At 37.2% G+C, this 19,445-nt stretch overlaps 1 protein-coding gene across 43 annotated transcripts in view; it reads left to right on the top strand.

Annotated features, from left to right (window-relative positions):
• Window positions 1-19,445, top strand: part of LOC107103247 (calcium/calmodulin-dependent protein kinase type II subunit beta) — an 89,598-nt gene extending 70,153 nt beyond the window's left edge. For 12 of the 43 annotated variants that reach the window (XM_015402840.1, XM_015402835.1, XM_015402843.1 and 9 more), the window contains 9 exons: window positions 852-896; window positions 5,008-5,056; window positions 11,296-11,385; window positions 11,866-12,009; window positions 13,046-13,210; window positions 13,769-13,844; window positions 13,955-14,049; window positions 16,195-16,428; window positions 18,803-19,445. In XM_015402840.1, coding sequence (XP_015258326.1) covers window positions 852-896; window positions 5,008-5,056; window positions 11,296-11,385; window positions 11,866-12,009; window positions 13,046-13,210; window positions 13,769-13,844; window positions 13,955-14,049; window positions 16,195-16,427 — 897 coding nt within the window. In that variant the 3' untranslated portion in view covers window position 16,428; window positions 18,803-19,445. Of the gene's footprint in view, window positions 1-851; window positions 897-5,007; window positions 5,057-11,295; window positions 11,386-11,865; window positions 12,010-13,045; window positions 13,211-13,768; window positions 13,845-13,954; window positions 14,050-16,194; window positions 16,429-18,789 lie in introns of all 43 variants that reach the window. The other 31 variants (XM_015402861.1, XM_015402864.1, XM_015402858.1 and 28 more) reach the window with 6 other exon arrangements.

The raw sequence follows: 19,445 nt of genomic DNA, 5'->3' as shown, positions 1-19,445 counted from the left end.
TGTTGCACTGGAGGTCACAAAAGTCAGAAACGGTGTTTGAAAGGTGCCATGGACAAAGCTCTGGATTCCAGTGTTAGATCATTACACAAAGATGCTAAATTATTGTTTATAAGGGTACAATGGGGTTCAAGTTGTAGCATCTTGTCTCAGTAAAGACACGACTCATTGAAGGGATGGTTTATCATCTCAGTCTATACTGGATCGTAGAAGAGCTTGACCTCTTTTTATCCTGAGAGTTCGTTCATGTTTTTGTGCAGGATTTGCCAACCATCAATCATAGTAAACTTTATGCATCATATATCAGCTGGCAGATTCTTCTGATTTTATTTATTTGCAATCCACATGATTCAGTGTTTGTGCTTCTGAGAGTATGTAGGGTACTTCAAAATCAGTCATGCACAGGTGGCTTGTCCAGAAATAAGATATTGCTCTCATACAGCAGAGTCAGGCTAAGTTTGGGTTTAAAAGAACACAGTTGGTGTGTTGTGAGGACATCTGCTTTCTTTTTTGGCATAGTTCTTCTTTGAGGGAAAGAATTTGTTTGATGTGTTAATTTTACACTATTTGGTTGGATACGTGTCACTGATCTTTGGTTGCTTGTCTGCAAGAAACTGAGCTGACTCCAAATTACAGTTTTCAGCTAATCCACCCACTCTGTCGCTTTGTTGGAGGGTTCTACCCCCATCTCTCCCATCAGTGTTTCCAAGCACTTTCTGTTCATCCAACATTCTTGTCTCTTCTTTTTTCTTTACTCTGTCCATTTCTTTCTGCATTTTACTTCAAATTCTGTTCTTTCTTTCTCTGTCACTTTTCCTCCATCTTCTTCCAACTTCCCCCCTATACTCTTCTAGGAACCTCAGACAACTGTCATCCATAATCCGGTGGACGGGACAAAGGTATTCTTCATTCCCACATCCCGTTCTTACCCCTCATCCCTTTCTCTCATTCTGCTCCTCTTCCTTTTCCTTCTATCCTTACTACATTTTCCCAACATCCATGTGAGAGTAACAATGCGTGGCGTGTGGTGTTGTATTCATGTGTTTGTGACATGTTGAACTCCTCAGATATCGTTTTAAGTAGGCTAACAAATGTGCGTTACCTCTGTATGTATATTTGTTACGAGCCAGTTTTTGAGGTCAACAGTTAAACGGCAGAAAGACCTGCTCTTGTAATCGCCTTTTTAAAGAAGTTCTGCTTATTCATTGTTTATAATAGACATGTTCCTTGCATACAGGTGCATAAAAATGTAATAGAATTAGATTAAAAGACGTATTTCTGTACTCCAGTTCAATGAGTGTTTATTTATATCATTATTACACACATGGTAATGTACAGTGGGTACAGAAAGTATTCAGACCCCTCTAAATTTTAAATTGTAGCCATTTGCTTAAATCAAAAAAGTTCATTTTATTTCTCATTAATGTACACTCAACACCCCATCTTGAGAAATTTATTAAAAATGAAAAAATAAAAACTGAAATATCAAATGGTCAGAAGTATTCAGACCCTTTGTTGTGACACTCTTATTTATCTCACATGCTGTCCTTTTCTTCTGATCCTCCTTGAGATGGATACGTTCCTGCATTGGGGTGTTTAATTAAACTGGTTGGACTTGATCAGGAAAGGCATACACCTGTCTATATAAGACCTTACAGCTCACATTGCATGTCGGAGGCACCTTAAAGCTGCTTGTGAGCTGCCATAATAGAAAAGAAAAGGAAGAAGAAGTGCATGTCAGAGCAAATGATAATCATGAGGACAAAGGAGCTGCCCAAGAAGCACAGAGATGGAATTGTGACAAAGCTCAGACCTGTCCAAGGTTATAAAAGGATTTCTGCAGCAGTCAATGTTCCTAAGAACACAGTGGGCTACATAGTCGTAAAATGGAAGAAGTTTGGGACGACCAGAACTCTTCTTAGACCTGGCCGTCCAGGACTAGGAAGAGTTCCTCTTTACTGTGTCCGAGCACAAATTTCTTAATTTTTTTTTTTTTTTTTCAGTCAAGATGGAACGCTGAGTGTGCATAAATAGGAAATAAAATGACCTTTGTGGGTTTCTTAAATGGCTGAAATGAAAGAAATGGTGAAAAATGTAATGGAGTCTGAATACTTTCCATACCAACTGTATCTAAAGTATTTATTTAACAAATTTTTTTGTTTTGTTTTGTTTGTTTTTTTTTGCTTAATGGCAAATAATTAGAACACTGAATGTCATCTCTCAGAAAATAACTGACTAATGAAAAAAAATTATTAAGAAAGGTTGTCTATATATGCTCTAAGTACTTAATCAGTGCGTTTTTGCATGTTTTATGCATCAGTATTCTCTGGCTGGAGATATTATTGAGCCAATGTTGCTATCACCCATATGTATCCTTGGCTCGGTTCTCTCTCATTTTCTTCTTGAATTTACCCCATAGCTTAATGGCCAATTTGATACCACACTTATTAAAACAGCTATTGTTACTAGACAGTGTAGGGAGTCACTGCTAGACTCTTGCTAGAAATTAAATCAGCATCTTCAAGCTCATCACATTTGGGACGAACAAGGCCGTCCAACATTTCCTGGTAGAAAGTTTGCCTGCCTTTGGATATAATAAACCTTATTGGATCAATACTATTCAAATAACATGACTCTCTAGTGTATATGCTCACCAACAGTAAAATCAACTTGTGTTCTCCTTCTGTCTCCACAGACATAATGGGGAAAATATACTGTTACAAAAACTTGAAATACTTCCCTCTGTGTTTGGAGAAAAGTAGATATAGATTAACTTTTAAAATCTAATTCTTTACCTTAAGTAACTTCTGGATAACGATTACACCAGTTCAGGTGGACCTGTTTTTATTTGGAACAAATATGGACTGATGTTTATTCTTTTATTTTTTGTAAATGTGGAGAAGAGCAGTTATTATTTATCAAATTGTAAACCTGCAGCTGCAAATAAAACAAAAAGTAACATAAAAAAGAACCTAAAACCTGATTGTGGAGGTGTTTGGTCGGTCTGATAGCTTTGCATAAGTTCATTATTGATTTGTAATCTGGAAATCTCAGTGCATCATGATTTAGAATAAGAGATATATTTTATACGTTTAGTCCCAATGCAACAGTTTCTACCAACAGAAATATTGTGTCCAAATGGATCCTAATTACAACATTTTGTGGCAAAATGTTCAGATGTCTTTGGTAAAGCTGCAGACAACAAAATATTCACCTTGGAGATCATAGAAAATATTTTTATCTGAAATTGATATTTCAAATAGTGATGTATTTTAAATTATACTCCAGTTTTGACTTTTTTATTTTTTTCTTCAGCATGAATTTATTTGTGAGAAATGGAATCTGGCAAATAAATTAGTTTGAAAAACATAAAAATAGTTCATTTAATCTTTGGTCTTTTTAATCACAGATTCCAATTAAAAGTTATTTGAAAATACTTTAAAAGAAAAATGGCTCATATATATCCTTTTCTCTAGAGTGCACTTTGGTCCATATTGTGTTCAGATTAGTCCAGTTCATTAGTCTAAAGTCAGATTACAGCTACAGCTTTCAGTCCAGTTATAATGCAGTCATATTCGGTTAATTAGATGATGCATCTTGGTTAAAAAGTCATCCATCAGAGGAAGAGGAGATGATTAGATCTAGTAGTTAAATTAGCAATTAGATATAACATTAAAGAGCAAAACCTTTACAGATTTTCTGATCTCTAAGCCTTTTTTTTATACCAACCAATTTTTCATTTCTGAAGTTGTTTAAAATGAAAGGGCTGGAATGCTGGTAAATAAGTTTGTAGATTTGTAGATCTGCTGATGTAAATAGTACAGATTTTTTGCATAGTATGTACTGGCAAATTTTGCATGAGTTTGCAGAAACAATTCTTTCCAACCAGGCATGATTGAGTTTTCTGGTGTGTTTTAACAAGCTTTTTTTTTTTAGATTTGTTATTAGTCGACAACAAATATATTCAATATATATTTAAACCCATATAATTTTACACCAATCTTGTTTCAGGTAGATCAACTCATTCAGTTGATCTTTGCAGTTCGGGACCTTTCAGACCAAAAGTATAGTTATATATTAATGTTATTATCAGTTCAACATCTCAGAATCCTAATACGCTAACTGATTAGATGGCTGATAAACTTTATTATAAATATGCATGTAAAAAAAAATGACAAAATGTGCAAAGATACAAAGAAAAGTGGGATCAGATATTAAGAGCTTATTAAATGTTAGTGTTCTCCCCCTCATATTAGGAACAGAAATGCAGTTCAACTTCCTCCTTGCTCTTTTCCTCTCTGCTTAGGTCACCAGCTGCTCTTTAAAGAGCTATAAAAAAGCACATTAGTGCTTTTGAAGCTGCTGTTGCACGTGTACACTCACTAATCAGGTCATCCAGTCTCTCTGCACCTCTCTACGTGCAGGGGAATTTAGACACAATTAATCTGCTAATTGAAAATCAGAAACTCCTCCTCTGGCGAAAGGAGTGACATAGAGGCAGACAGGTGGATAAATATATCTGAGCTGTGCTGCTCTGCCCAGGAATACGGTCGATCTTCCTGTAAAAGGCTTTTCTGCTTCTGTTTTGATTTTTTATTTTTTTGTTAAAGGTGGAAAAGGCTCCTCTGGTGAATGGTTTTAAAGTTCCTGAAAGAAAAAAAATGCTAAAAATCTAGATGTAAGCCTGAAGTGTTAAAGTTTAAAAGTCAGGCAGATTTAGTCTGACTGCTCAGTTTATCGATGGTTCTGACTAATGTGTGGTTTCTTGGGTTTCCACTAAAGGATTTCTCAATGATTTGTGTCTATGTGTAAAATGTTGTCAGATGTTGTTGTTTTTGGAAACATGATACAGCATGATAGGGTGTGCCCCCTACTGGCTGGTGTTCCGCCTGTGCTGATTTACCTTGTTTACCCCTCTCGTGATGTGCTTCTTCATCTGTTCCCTGCATAATCTGAATCCCCTGCTGTGCTAAAGCAAAACATGATTGTTTGGTTTGTTTCCATCTCCAGGAATCATCAGATAGCAGCAACACCACTGTGGAAGATGAGGATGTGAAAGGTAAGGCTACAAAGACACCAATCAGAAGAAATCTGTTTACTGCTGTTGAAAAACAATAAAACTGTAGGATATCTTTCAAGCCGTATTTGATGTCTCCATAAAGCAGTTTGTAAAGGCAGCCTCTTGTTTATCTGCAGGCTTAGGTAATGGATATCACATCAGACAGACTCAATGTTTTAAAACTGCAGAAGAAATAAGAAGAAAATGCTTTTGTTTTCTTGACTGGAAGCTATTTTTAGATTTACCCTTTCCTTAAGAAAAATAGGCTTTTGTTTCTGACACTTTTTGGTAAAGAAAGTCTCTGTGAAACTGGTTACTTGGTGATTACTTTCTCTGAAAATCTGTGGAGCCTTGAAACTATACTGTTTACCTTTTGCTGTGTTTTTATCTGAGCATCTTTTGTTTAGAACAATCTTCAGAGTTTTGAAAGATATCTGCAGACTTTACTGTTGGCGTCTAGATTACCCTCCATACATCTTCATCTGTACGTTCCTCCATTCATGTGTTTGTGAAGAATCCATTCATCATTCAGTCCGGCATCCATCCATACATGCACCTGTTTATTCACCTTCCATGTGTCACTCTACGTATCCATCCACCATTTATTCTTCACTCTAAATAACAAAACCTATCAAATTCAACAGAAAATGCAGGGGTAACAATTTGCACTCAATTTGTTTGAGTTACACATTTTAATTAGTCAATTTTATATCTTTACAATGAGTAAAACAAAGTCTACTCAACACTACAAATTCAATATTGTCAACGCAAACCCTCTGATTGGGGTCAAAGTCTCAATTGGGGTCTTCGTGTCAAACTGCACCACCATCTAAGATGCTTTCGTGACTTTTCAACAGTTTTTCACACTCTGTACCTCACATGGCTGCACAGTAAGTCTTAGATCATTCTGACTTTTTGAAACAGAAAACATAAGAAAACATAATTATGGTTTATAAACAGATAGACTTAAGGAACTTATTTTGAACATCACACTGTTTGCTTGTCACATGGTTTTAATGTTCTGAATGGTTTAGCAGAGAGTTACTTCCTTCCACATTCCAACATTTTGTTTATGTTGCATTTTCTACTCTTAAGAAAAGATTGGAATTACCCAGTATATTGTAATGAATTTGCTATTTAATATGTAAAGATTTTTATTCACTGATTTGCATCAATTGCATTTACCACCCGTTAAAAGGATTTCTTAGAGTTTGTATCCATCTATCTTCATCCTTTCACCATTCCATACATGCATCAAGGGCTGAAACAATTAATCAGATTAATCGATTATTGAAATGATCATCAACTAATTTAGTAATCAGTTAATCGTTAACTGGAGAATAGAGACTCTAAACCATGCTTTTAGCTGACAGAGCAACCAACTTAGAGTAGTAATTATATCAGGACTCTAAAAAAAATTGCATTTGAGATATAAAAAAATGGCTGTCAATATGCTCAACCCAGAACTCCTCAAGTGGAAAACGTTTTTATTTTCCCCTGGTTCAATTTCATAAAAAGTCTTCCTTAAGGAACCTTTGGCTATCTGATTAATAACCGATTATTTGGAAAAATAGCCGACAGATTAATCAATTTGCAAAATAATCGTTAGTTGCAGCCCGATATGCATCCACTTAGTGAAGTGTCGATTTTGTACCCATACTTTCATCCGTCTATCAAATCATTTGTCCCTCTACCCATTGTTTACTCCAAACATTTATCTGTGTTACTGTTCATTGCTCCATCCAGCTATTTGTCAACTGGTTTATCCATCCATTTGTTTGTCCTTTCATCATCCATCAACTAATTGGTCCAGTTTTGTCCTTCCTTTTTCTACTTTTGCAGTGTTTGTCCATTTTTGAAGCATTCAAAGTCTGCCTCTGGACTCACTAAGGGCTCAAATTATTTGATTTTTAGTCAACTGTGGATTTAAGCCTTTAGATATGGAGTGTATATTTTGTTAGAACCACTGATAAAGTCTATTGAGACTGAACCTTCCTGTTTATGTGCTGATTTTTAAATCAGGGGGACTACTTCTTCTTGAAAATACATTTTTTTATATGTTTTTTTTTTATTTATTTTTTCACAATAAGTATTTCCCTAATATTTTTTGCTCTGCTTTAAATCAGCTGAAAGCTAACATTTTACTGACCCCTGGTGGAGCCAGATTCCATTGCCTCATGATGCATTTTGACACCTGCTGTGAGAGTGGCGGTGCGCCTGAGAGCTGCGAGTGGAGGGTGTGAAATGTCTTGTACGGCAATATAGTGGCTCTTCTCGAACGTTTTCAGTTGAATCTATTATCCTGAGTTGTGTCCGTTGGAATATTTAGCTGGCACACATTTCAGCACATCCCTCCACACTGTTTCAAGCCTTTTTTATCCCCCTTTGAGAACGTGTCAAGTTTTCTGTCTTCTGGAAGGAGTTCAGCACAGTAAAAAGCCCCATTTTACCATCTTACCTGACTGCAATGTGTCTAAATGGGGTCATGAATGCTTTATTTCAGTGTCAAGCACAGAACAGAATGTGCACTTCCACCTCCTCTTCCTCTTTTTTTTAGAGGTTTTTGAATTCCCTAGCAACCACAGCTAAGAACGGCATGAAAGCTGAACTGGAGTTTGAAAAAAATAAATTCTATGAAGTTGAACAGAAGCAGAAGTGTATTAGTTTAGCAGCTTTTTTTTAATGCTGACATTCTGGGTGAAAGATGTCTGCTTAAAGTTACTGCACTGCTCAGTGTTTTTAAACACTAAAACTATTATTTCCTGGTAGTTTAGCAACCAAATGTAGCAAATGTAACACCTCATTTTAAGGTATTTCAAATTGTCCTTCTGCTTTATTTTTATATAAGATAAGCTGTAATAGACTAAAACATTAGTAATTGTTTACATTTTCTCAAATTATTCTTGTTTAAATGTAATCGGAAAAAAAACTCCCGCCATCTGTGAAACTTCACAAGGCTAACTTGGCCAGCTACACCACGTCTAAGCATCCCCAAAACATCACAAGGCATCAGAAGCCAACCTCATGCCAACATAACCAGCAAAAATCGTTAATCAAAAAATGTTTTAACTGTGCAGCCAATTTGGGACAACGGTGAAATCTTTAAAGCAAGGACAAAAATATCAGAAGAAGAGTTGACACATATCTGCTCCATTGCATTCACATTCTGCATGCTGTCTCACATACCAGATTAATCCTCAGTGCTATCAATACTTTTCGTGAATGTAGAATACAATGAAATGAGATAAAATAGAATAGACTAAGATCTATGTGAAAATTTATTTAATTATTCAACAGTGGGGAAATCAGGTGTACCAGCAAAGTAAAAGGTAAATGGAAACATTTGGTTAATCACAAAAGTAAAAAATAAATAAATAAAATTAAAATAAGGGAAGGTACGTTGAAGTATTCACTTTCCTTGTAGTCATATCAGATTATTAGTGTTGTATTGATAAATGAGGGGGTGAAATGAATAAAACAATTGCATTTATTAATTGAAAGCTGTCATTGTAGTGATCAACCATATGGCGCCCTTTGCCCTATTGGCTTCATGTTTCAGACACATTTTCTTTTTCTATATATGTGGAAAGCATAATATTAAAAGATCAAAAACATTTAAATGGAGAGGAACATTTTATTCAGTGGCTCTTTTGCCCACTGTACAGCACATGCTGTTGAATTGTTGAAATATTTTGTAGTCCTAAACGCCCAGCCCGATCCAAAAAGAATCCTACCACCACACCCCTGTGGGAAGCTTGGGCATGGCTGGAGCACCTTTTGGCAGGGGCTTAAAAGCTAAAAAAAAGGGGGCCGGCCACCTAAATTTAGCTTTGGTGGCAGGAAACAGAAATGAACTGCCCAGAGAGGTGGCATTGGGAACAAACACCGCTTCGCTAGCGCCACCCCTGGTAGGCATTTGTCTCACATGGCACTTTTATGGATCTTAAGAATTAAACAGGGTTGACAGAGCACAGAAAGCCGGAGAAGCAAGGTGAGTGTGGGAGGAGGGGGGCAGTCGTGTTTGTCTGGAACAGTTTGTGCCTTCTTGGTCTTTGTAGGGTCTTGTCAGGCTGGTGTTGGACAGCTGCTTTGTAATCCAACACCCACATTGGCTGTTGGAGGATGTGGACCTATACTGTACTCTTCTGCTTTTTGCAACAAATCTCTTTCAGCTTACTGGTTATTTTTTGAGGTATATTATTGAGTTTACCATTATTTGCTGGTTTGTTTAAGTCCTCTCTAAGCCAAGCTTTGTGCACATTGATGTTTCTGCTCACTGTTTTGTCTGATGTTAATCTTGCTCTTATGAGATTTTAGAGTGTGAATCTTTATGTGAAACTTTCGTACATGAAGTTTTGTTAATTAGCCTTGTGGGAACCAGCCAAACCCATCCCAACCTGTGTGTGGTTTATTTCCTTCTTTCTTTAAAACAAAGTCATGTACTTAAGACCCATTAAAACGCTGTAAACATATCAGTCCTACTCCTTCAACCTTCTTAGTTTATGACAACATTGCTATGAAGTTTTGTATCATCAATAAAAATTTTAAAAAGTGTTTATGGTGTAATGTAAACTTGTATGCACCTTTTCTAAGACAATTCTTCATAGTTTGTTGCAGTTGCAGCAACATGTCTTTGGGGTTTGTTTCTACGACTTTTGCATATCTGGAAACTTTTTTTTTGTCTAGATAGCTTCAGATAATGAGAAGGAGATCATCAGTTAACAGCAGTTTGCACGTCTTGCTAAAGATTCTCAATTGGATTTAGGTTTAATCTTTGACTAGAGCAGCATCCTGCAGCTCCAGTGACACATGTGGTTGTTTGGACCCCCTGCAACGTCTCTTAACATTGGCTAAAATTATATTAACAACAAACTAATGTCCTATAATAAGAAATACCAGTCATGGAGGCTATAGTTGGTTTTAAAAATAATATTTGAATTGAATTTTGACAACAGAATGTGAAACTTTTCATGTTTTTCCTTATTTTAAACAACCAAAACACAAATAAAATATTGATTGTTTGAAATCCGACAAATTTCCTTTGCCAGATATATATCTAAAAAAGTTTGTCTTTATTTAAAGTTCATGTAATATTTTTGGCTCTAACAACCTTTTCTTAGCCAGACTCGGGGTAAAATGGCGCTTTAATTTCTAAAGGTTGCAGACCCCTGGACCAGGGATTTCCAGCATGAATTACCTTTTATCTAGACTGGTGTTTCTCAACCTCTGTAAGCTGCCACACAACTGAAGGAATGCTTAACAGGCTTCAGCTGCACTCGATGGTTAAAGAGGAGGTCATGCAGTCAGATGTATTACAGCCAGTGGCATCTTAAACGTGCAGGGCTGTCTTCTTTTCCGTCTCCAGTGGTGTGTTGTATTTCCACATCTGTCTTGCATCTTCATTAGGTTTTCTTAAAGTTTTGCCTGGTTTTAAGATCCGCTCCTTCAAGTCTGACAAGTTTTCTCTCTTGAAGTCACCCTCTAAGGTCAGATTTTGTCATGTCAACAACTAATAATAATAATTTTTTCCACCTGAGCTACAGATCTGTTGAGCTACTCCAGAGTTAGGACGGCCCACTTGGCTGCTTCTCTGATTGATGCTTATCTTGTTCTTGACCTCATAGAGGTCGTTGCAGATCAGCCATGATTTAAACTGAGATTGATTTACATTTAGGTGGACTCCATTTCCATGAGGTGACATTTGAAGGCAAGATTATTGATTATTTGGCACTACCATACTAAATGAAAAACAAACAAAAAACGTGCTATATTTTTATTAAACATGTTTTCTTCTTCCATTTCACATTTACATACCACCTTGTCGTGTTCTGTCACATGAAAGTATAATATGCGTTCTAGTTTGTGGTCGTACCGAGACAAAAATCACTGCATTCCAGCTGATTAGACAGTCAAACAATAAGCCCTCGTTATTGCTGCCATCCCTGCTGTCGTCTTCGATCTTTTGCTCTCTGCTGAGAATCGCAGTAACACTCTACATGCAGCAGCCCTAGCTGTAAATCTGGCTGAAACTGAGTCATTAACTGAGATAATGATCTCTTTTGTGGCTTCAAATAAAGAGTTGCTTTAATTTCTCAGTTTGCACATTTTTACAAGTCCCCCTTGTGTCATCTTGCCACTCCTTTCATTATTTCACAATTCTGTTGTTTCTCTGGTGGAACATATCCATCTGGATTTAATTGTGTTTGGTCTCATTTGTGTGTGTGTGTGCATGTTGTCAGGAAAGAGCTTAGACAACAGCTCACTTAAGGCGCAGTCCAGCACAAGTTCCCAGCCTGATAGCACTCAGGGCTCCTCAGCAGCTGTGCACTGTAAGTCAGCATGGTCGGCCAATTTCAGCCTGTAACATGCAAACATCCATACATCCTACCAGAGGCTGGCAAATGTGTTCTTTTATTTTTGGAATTGTGTTTCCCATTTGGCCCTTGCATGTATTAAAACATTCATCTGCTGCTGTTGAGCAAAACTAAATCCTAGAGGCTCCCTGAGTTCTGCAGAGGGACGTCAGCTGCATCTTTATATTTGACTCATTTACTAACAGCATTGAGAATGGAATAGAAAAATAAAATGCTTCAAATTTCTTACATTTTCTGCAGTCAACCCTTCTTTTCAAAGAATATCTCTTTGGCTCCACCGTATGGATGTAAATAAAATAACATTAGTGCTCCTTAATTCTAGTTCAGTGTTACTGTTATTTTTCTGTACATTTTAAGGTAATAATAACTGCTCACAATGAGGAAGTTTGCCAATATTTTGGGTTACCATGGATGTTCCTCCCTTCCCAAACTCAGCTGCTGCGAAGTTCGCTGACCTGCTGGGCTCTGTGCGTAGGGGCTCAGGGCCCATTACCGACGGAGAAGGTAGATCCAGCACTCCGCCTCCCGCTGCCCTCTCTGCCCCCTCCCCTCCACACACCCCCGCTGTCCCAATGCAGAGTAAGTGGGCAGAAGCCAAACCAGACTCACCAGTAAATGACCTCTAAATGAGGGCTGTATTTAATCAGCTGGCATCTGCTTTTCCTCTGATACCGTGCCAAGATCCTGCATAATGAGAAGCTTGGACAGATTACTGAACAGGGTCATAAAGGGTGTAAAACATGGGAATCTAGGAAAGACAGTCCTGATATGTCCTATAAAAGGACAACAGACTCTGCAGCTGTGAAATTATTTTCTACAGCTTAAAAAGAAAATAACAAATTCCAAATAAAATGTAACAAATGCTACAGTGGTGCTCAATGCAGTTCTGAGAGGAAGAAACCTGGTCTAATTTGACAGTAGATGAAAAGAATAACTAAAGAATTATAGTTAAACCCAAAAAGGAGCAAAAAAAAAAACAAGAACTAAGTGGAAAAACACAGCTCTTTGATAAAAAAAAACAAGAAGAAATCCCAAAATATTAAAAAAGATGATCAACTCAGGATTAGTTACAGTAAGAGAAACATAAAAAAAAGATGAAAAAGGAACTTTAAATATCCTCATTTTGGATGTATTTCCCCTTTATATGAAATAAATGGGACTTTTATTACATCAGCTACATCCTGTTCATTTCGAAAGCAAAACAGAAAAAAAGCAACTGTTATTGATCATCTCGATCGTCAAAAAATGCTACAAAAAACGTATCGATATTAAAAAATGTTCTTCAGTTTACATGTGAAGTTTCTGCCTCTAAATGGCTCTCTAATCTCTTCATAAATGGCATTAAATTCATCTTTTTTTGTATTAAAAACAATATAAATATAGGACAAATAAATGCAAATTTCTTTTTAACCAATAATTAGTATTTGAAAGACTCATTGTTAGTAAATGAAGAATCAGTTTACAACAAAAACTAATTGGATATTTTATGATATAATAAAATCATAATGAAATCTGCCCATTGCTTCATTTCTCTCCTCTTTTTTACTGTTTTCCTCCAAATTTATTGTTTCTAATCTGTTTTATATTCATCCACCCTGGACCGCCCCCCCCTCAGTGTCTCGGCTCACAGACTTGGTTAGCAGTGTTCGCAGGGCGCCGCCGCCCGCTGCACCTGAAGGCGACATGGCTCCCAGCACCAAGCCAGCCCCTCCACCTTCACACACCACTCCTCCACCTCCCCCTCACCACCCCTCCAGTCCTTCCTTATCATCCTCCCAGAGTGAGTACTAAGCCCAACGCCACCCGTGTTGCTGCATGTTAGCCAGCCAGGAGACCTGACCTAACGACTTCAGTGTGGGGTTGCGTGTTCTCTGGATGAACAGAAGCATGTTCTTCAGGGTAGAGTACATCCTGTTGATCTAAATATAGCTGGTTTGCTTTGTGCTATTAAACCTCGCTGCTGCTCTGCAGGTAGGTTATCTAACTGTAGATGCATCTGTGTTTTGGCTGGTGGGTTTGACTTGTCACCAAATGAAAAAGTTGACATTCCTTGTGGAGATGTTGGAGAAGTGTGTCTGTGTGCTCACTAAATAAAGTACGCTCTTCAGGATCAACATCTAGAAGCTGGTGAGGTTTGCTCTTGTTTGAGTTGTTTTTTTCTTGATTCTATAAAACAAACTGTCTATGATCTGATTTATTCTGCCTTCCATGGAGTCATGGCTGCCTTTACCAGAGGATGTGTTTGGTTGTATTTCATTTATCAGGCTAACTTCTCTCCACCAGTCCAGCTCCTGTTTGGTTACCTTTAATGAACACATCTTCCATCTGTTCTTTGCAGCACGCAAACAAGAAATCATCAAGATCACTGAACAGCTGATTGAGGCCATCAACAATGGAGACTTTGATGCATACGCGTGAGTTGTATGCCTTTTTTATGTTGTGCATTAGTTGTATTATTTGGAATTTGAAACAAGCCCTGCTGTTTTTGTTTGTTTTGATTTTTTTTTTTTTTTTTTTTTTTCAGTAAGATCTGCGATCCTGGACTTACTTCGTTTGAACCCGAGGCTTTGGGAAACCTAGTGGAGGGGATGGATTTCCACAGATTCTACTTTGAGAATCGTAAGATGTCAATAATGGTTTCCTTCTGCTCTTCTTCGCTATTATAGTGCTTAAAGACACAAAGACGTAGCTATATTCACCTCATTGGGCCTACTTTCTCTGTTTTATCAAAGCAGAAGCTTCTTTAGAAAGCATTTAAAGATAAAAAAAGGTTTACCCATATCTTTCAGATCTAAATTATATCTGTAGGTGGATATATGAGATGAGAATTTAGTGGATTTCATGTAATAGACCAACAAAAGGTAATGTGCTAAAAAAAAAAAAAAAAAAGTTGCATGAATTTGAACATATAATAGAATCATAAAAATAATTGCTTACATTTTAATTCTGCTTCCAATCTTTTCCAATTATCTTTTGCTGCATTTAGAGCTGCAAGGTTTTTGATCGTAAAAAAAAGTTTAAGTTTAGTCAGATTGAATGGAGCAAGTTTTGACCCAAATATCAGCTCCATTTGAGATACAATACTGTATATGATTTTTCAGGGCAATTGACATCACACATATCGATGCTCAACTATGTAACTTGAGAGGATAAGCGCTGTTGGTGAATGAGTCATGTGACCCAGAGTGCCACTTGATGGCAATCTAAGGTCCCCTTAAACCAACCAATCAGAATAGACATATAGTTGGTTCTCAGATGTAAGAGTCAGATTGCAAAACATGGGGAATACTGTTAATTTTTGCCAGTTTCTTTCAGAGGCACTAAAACCTGGAAGTTACAGTTCTAGAGCCCATTGTGGCTCCAAATTACACTGTTTCTTTAATAAGTGTTTCTAAATATACTAAGTTAGATTTATTACTGGATTTTGAGTGTACCATTCCAGCATAGGAATATGCTTTAATCATATATAATTAACTATTCTATTGTGGCTCTCGTTGTATATTTAGTTTTGTGTTACACCTTGTGAGTGAATCTCTGCTTAAAGTCTATTTCAGCCCCAGTAGCTTCATCTCCAATATTCCTTGATTTTTCTCCAACCATCTTCCCATCAACTCTGAGTTTTAATATCCTTGATGATGAGAGGGATTCCTGCTGCATGATCAGGCAACCAATATGTTTTCCTTTAGGGATGGTTTCATCAGAAAAGTTTACAGATTAATTCCATTCAGTTTATTTAAATAGTGCCAATTCACAACACGTCATCTCAAGGCACTTTGCAGTTCACCAGACCATATAGTCAAATTGATTCAAAGTTTTCTATCTAAGGAAAACCAGTTGATTGCATCGACTCAAATGCAATCCCTCACACTAAGCATGCTTAAGTGAGGGATGATTTTTTTCAGTACAAATGGGCCCCCATGTCTTTGGCTTTGCAGGGGGCACATCACTAGCACTATTGGCAGCCATGCTTCTGTTAACAGCTAGCTTGTAGGCCATCTGGATCGGGAACCAGGGAACTGGGAATATTCATTTCAATACAGAAACCCCATTTCTTCTAATACGACCGCATCTAAATAAACTCGCCATTCCACTCCCTCACCGGTGTCGTGCGTAGGTAGTTATCCCCACCAGAATTTGTATCCCCTCGCTGGGAGCACACACAGAGTAGGAGCTGATCAAGTTCGCTCCGCCTAATTCCACTACGCCAGAAAATGTTAAGCCCTGCAGTTCCAAACGAACAGATGATTGTATTCCTTTCTTGATAACAAACTTCTCACTCACCTGTAGTTATGTCATTTTCTGTATCGGGTGACGCTGTCACTTGCAAAAACTGCAGCTACAGAAACCCCAGAGAGCCAAAAATGCACTATTTAGGAAAAAAAAGAAGAAAAAAAATCTACTTTAATTTTCCTTTTAGGCCTAGTACAGCTTGTATGTTTTTCTACCAAAAAGCTGCATTTTGGGCCCTTTCCACCAGTCATGAGGCTAAAGCTTTTACAAGTTGCTACATGACTTGTGGCAGATTTTAAGAATCTGAGTCCTGGTAGGTTTGCAGTTGTTATATAGCTTTTGGAACGGAAATAGAGAGCATTAAGGTTTGTTGTTCTGATACAAAAACTAGTAAAAGTTAAAAAAGGGTATGAATTATTTTCCAGGACACTCTATATCTGTTTTTATTGCCCATCGCTTTTTCTGTTGATTTTACCCTAAGATAAATAAAAGTATCCTACTGATTACTAATTTATATATTTATTTGTTTTTCAGTTTTGGCTAAGAACAACAAGCCCATCCATACTACCATCCTGAACCCCCACGTCCACCTGATAGGGGAGGACGCCGCCTGCATCGCGTATATCCGGTTGACTCAGTTTGTTGACAACCAGGGCCGGCCGCGCTCCAGCCAGTCGGAGGAGACTCGTGTCTGGCATCGTAGAGACAGCAAGTGGCAGAACATCCACTTCCACTGCTCAGGCGCGCCAGCTGCGCCTCTCCAGTGAGGTAAGAGCCACCCAACTGGGAAACATGGCCACAGATGGTGCTCCTCCCAGAGCAGAGTTTCTAAGTAACACAGGAGAAAAAAAACTTCTATAAGGCCGATAAATAAATGTATTTCTTTATTATAGTATCTTCGCATTATATAAGACAAATCAAAAGTTTTTCATTTTAGTGAATATTAGAGAAAAAAAAACAAGCTAAGAAAATATAAAAAAAAAAAAGGAAGTTTTTTGGGGCTTTTTTTTGTTTTTTGTTTTTTTTACAAAAGGCCGGATCAGATCAGAGAGGACAGAAGAGGACACAACACCCGGACAGGGATAGATAGTAGCAGAAGTAGGATCTGCTGTGAAGTCCTTGTTTAACTTAAGAAAAAAATTGCAAGATCTATTTTCAGTCTCATCAAAGCAAGAAAGGAAAACTGAGTAATGTTTCAAAAGCCCAGTCATATTTGTATAATTCTTAATGAACAGGTTAGAATATTCATTATTTAAATTAAATTAACTGGAAAGACACCAGGTTAAAAAAAAAAAAAAATATGAAGGAATTAAGTCTTAATGTTTACCAGCTTCTCTTTATTAGTCATCTGAGGTCCGTTTCACAAAGTAGGTTTACCGAAAGCTCTAAGTTGTCTAAGTTTCACAAAGAGTTTATTCAACCTCTGTTTCAGTTGCTGTAGTGACATTTTCCCCACAGCTAACCTGGTCAGTAGCAGGTTTTCTTCAGTTTCCTCTGTCTCCGTTCTCCTTACCGCCAATCACGCAGTTTTATTTCCGGACTTAGTCAGATTTTTGTTGTAGTTTTGGGCATAAAAAAACATATCTTAGACTAGGTCTGTAAGACACATTAGGTTTTAAAAACAAACACTACATGTCCATTTGACAAGGATCTTATTAAAGAATGATCAGCACTTTTTCACAGAGAATTTAAAATTTATAGGGAGAGGATTTTACAACTCAGTTGACCGGGCATGAGATCACTTGTTTTTGGTTTGTTGAATATGAGCGAGATGCAGATTGTTCTATTTTTATTTATTTATATTTACAGTACATGAAGGACTGCTGAAATTATTTTCAGATTATACGTAAATAAAGTTGTTAATTCTGCGGAGGAAAAATAATTATTTTAGGGTTAGGAGTAGGATTCCCTCGATGATAACAACCTAATGAGCCCACTGGCACAATCTGAAGCCATTCTATTGGACTGATAGCTACTTATAACAGCCATTTATTGGGATTATAACATTAGAAGCGTGGCTGCAAACAGCCACTTTACTGTATAAAAGAAAACTGAATCAACATGAGGAGGGATCCATGAGATGATCAACAGGTTCTATATATTAGAACAATATTATTAGGATTCATTTTCATCACCTGCCAGAAGATTTCACCTTATTGATCCACTACCATTCAAGAAATAATCCATAATATTTTCAAGGTAATATATGTATGGCAAGCCCTTTTGATATATACTAGTTTTACTGAATTTGTATTCCTGATATCTAAAAAAAATTAATTTTTCTTTGTCTAAATAACCCATTTTAAACAAAATTACATTTTCCACATCTAGAATAAACATTCTGGATGTCTATAAATTACTTTCAGATCTCCATATTCCCAATATTACTGGTCAGTATTTGTATTATTTTAATTATGAAAAAAAAAATCAGATATCATAAATACATTTTCAGTCAAGCTGATAAATGTCGGAACGGCCACTTAAAATGTGTAAACATTTCTAATTCTTACTAGTATAATTTTGTTTTTTTACTTACTAAAATTCTGTTTCTGCTAAAAAAAACATAATTTAGAAAATATATTATTACAGTTCAGTCTAGAAGTGTGAATTTGATCAGGAAGAATCTTATTTTAGTGATCTATAAACGGAACAACAGAGAGGAGTGCTTTCAATAAATGTGAAAAGAGCCTGCCATAGCCCACATCATATAAACTTACGCATTAACTTGAGCATCAATATTCTCCTTTGCCACCTCCCTCTCCTTTGTAGCTGTAGTGCTGTTTCTCTGTCTTTTAAAAACATTCTCATTTTATCTGTTTGCATTCCTGCATTAAAATCTCTAATTCCATTGGCATGAAACAGGCACTTCCTGTTGTCTGTTGTCATGGTGACTCGTTGAATCGGTGCTCCAATGATAATGGCTTTTCATACATGTTGTGCATGCACTTAACTCTGAGTGGACCCAGTTAAAATTGATTTAACTAATTGATAGCAGCCGTTGTGAAACTGAACACTCAGAGTTCCCGACTTTGGACTAGATCAATTTAGAGTTACAGATTTGAATCTGAATTTGTTAAACCTGCTTCTTGAAACTGACCCCTGATCTCTTTTGGGGTTTTAACGCTGCAGTTGTGTCTGTCAGGAACGGTCTGCTAGAGAGAGGAGGAGGAGGAAGGGATGAAGGAACACATCCAGTGTTGATTTGGAGGACATGGCTCATCACGCCTCAACAAAACAATCCCTCTCTCACTGGACTCCATCCCCCAGCATGCACCTCTACTTCAACATCTATGACCCCGCCTCTGTCAGCATCCACAAAGTGAGCCTCTGACATCATCCGACACCGGCTTCACATCGCTCAGCATCTCTACTCCTCTAGCCTTCCTCGTCTTCATCTTCCTCTCTCCGGCTCACTGGGTGTTTGATTCGGTGTGACTCCTCTTTCGTGTGGTTTCTTTCCCACTCCCACAATATTTTTTGTGACACCATCCCTCTTGTCCTCCTTTGAATCTTCACCTGTGTGACATAAACACTGCACTGGAAATACAGTATGTAAAGTTTTAAGTCAAATCTATAATTATCATTACTATATTATGATTATTATTGTTACACATTTGCAACTGTATATGTAATTTGTATAACTCAGATTTCTTGATGCCAGTGGTTTTTAGAGTTAAAGGACTTTTTCTTTTGTTTTATCTTTTTAAGTAAGCATGTTTTATCTCCCATAATAACAGTGGCTGTTTTTGTTTTACTGTGGCTGTTCTGTTGAAAAGGGTTATTGG

Source organism: Cyprinodon variegatus, unplaced genomic scaffold (genome assembly GCF_000732505.1).
Source record: "Cyprinodon variegatus isolate N-32 unplaced genomic scaffold, C_variegatus-1.0 Scaffold1403, whole genome shotgun sequence".
NCBI classification, from domain to species: Eukaryota; Metazoa; Chordata; class Actinopteri; order Cyprinodontiformes; family Cyprinodontidae; genus Cyprinodon; species Cyprinodon variegatus.
The sequence above is the reverse complement of the archived record's forward strand: the minus strand, read 5'-3'. Positions and strand labels throughout refer to the sequence as shown.